Source organism: Ochotona princeps, chromosome 4 (genome assembly GCF_030435755.1).
Source record: "Ochotona princeps isolate mOchPri1 chromosome 4, mOchPri1.hap1, whole genome shotgun sequence".
Classification (NCBI taxonomy): Eukaryota; Metazoa; Chordata; class Mammalia; order Lagomorpha; family Ochotonidae; genus Ochotona; species Ochotona princeps.
The window spans coordinates 11,332,903-11,334,392 of record NC_080835.1 but is presented as its reverse complement, the minus strand read 5'-3'; the positions used below and the strand labels follow the sequence as shown (position 1 = coordinate 11,334,392).

The window sequence follows — 1,490 nt, the reverse complement described above, 5'->3', positions numbered from 1 at the left end:
GGCTTTCAAATGTCATATAATAGAACTAGTCCAGCTCCAAGAGAATACACAATTATAGAAGAATCAGAATAATCATGACAGTAGCAGATACCAAAATCTAGAAATGTGGCTAGGATCATCTTGCTCCTTGTATCCCAGCTAACCTTCTAAACTGCAACCTCATGAACAACCCAGGTGGAGACATTGCTGAAACTGTTCTGTGTATAAATCTATGAACAATAGTAAACATTCATTTTAAGCCAATAGATTTGGAGTTAGTTTTTTCCATAACAGTAGATAACTGATTAAGATTATATACTCTTTCTAATCAAAATTGCATGCAGAGCAAAGTCTTCATCTTCTCAATGGCTTTCCTGAAACCATTATTAACTTCTTTATTTCTTAGACTGTAGACAATTGGATTCAACATGGGAATCACTATTGTATAGAACACAGATGCCATTTGGTCGTTGTCCATAGAATGACTAGAACTGGGCTGTAAGTACATGAATATTACAGTTCCATAGAATATGGCTACAGCAGTAAGGTGAGAAGCACAGGTGGAGAAGGCTCTTTTCCTTCCTTCTGCAGAATGCATCCTCAGGATGGCAATGAAAATGAATGCATAGGAGGTCAGGATAATCATAACAGCAAAACAGACATTGAAAGCTGCTAAGATAAAGAGCACAATCTCATTTATATAGATATCAGAGCAGGAAAGGGCCAAGATTGCGGGGATGTCACAGAAAAAGTGATGGACCACATGAGAATGGCAGAAGGAGTTACTGAAGGTGAACCCAGTATGGATGACAGATTCAATCAAGCCCCAAATATAGCAGCTTGCCACCATCTGAGCACACACACTGGGAGTCATGGTGGTGTTGTAATGTAAAGGTTTACATACTGCTGCATGACGATCATAAGCCATGACGGTAAGTAGAAAACAGTCAACACTGGCAAAAGCCACAAAGAAGAACATCTGAATAACACACCCTGCATAGGAGATAACTTGATCCCCTGTGAGAAGTCCAGCCATCACCTTAGGAGTCACGGCAGAGGAATAGACACAGTCTACCAGAGACAGGTTACTAAGGAAAAAATACATGGGAGTGTGGAGTCGAGAGTCCAGCAGGATCAACAGGATCATGCCCAGGTTCCCACTAAGAGTGATGAGATAAATGAAGGTGACTGTTAGGAAGAGGGGGACTTGCAGCTCTGGGATGTCAGTCAACCCCAGCAGTGTAAATTCACGCACCCAACTGCTATTCACCATGGATTTCATTTTCAAATTGTGTTTCACCTGTCAAAACAAACGAAGCAAAGTGGATAAATCACCTACATTTAGGAAAGCACTCCTGTGCCACCCAAACAGCACAGCTGTTTAGATAATGTAAAGAATGGGTACATTTGAAGCACTCAAAATACTGCCTAATTAGTTATTATGCCATAATTGGAGTTATTAATATTAAGTATATATAATTATTAATAGCAACAGTATGTACAATTGTTGT

General features: G+C 39.7%; 1 protein-coding gene across 1 annotated transcript; it reads right to left on the bottom strand.

Annotated features, from left to right (window-relative positions):
• Window positions 1–307: 307 nt before the first annotated feature.
• On the bottom strand, window positions 308–1,261 carry LOC101521713 (olfactory receptor 5B2-like). Its single transcript, XM_004585493.3, has one exon. It carries the CDS (start codon window positions 1,259–1,261, stop codon window positions 308–310), a length of 954 nt encoding a protein of 317 aa, XP_004585550.3.
• Window positions 1,262–1,490: the final 229 nt, after the last annotated feature.

What these genes read in the sequence shown, in the direction of transcription:
- LOC101521713 (XM_004585493.3), bottom strand. Translation starts at nt 1,261, where the DNA reads ATGAAATCCATGGTGAATAGCAGTTGGGTGCGTGAATTTACACTGCTG.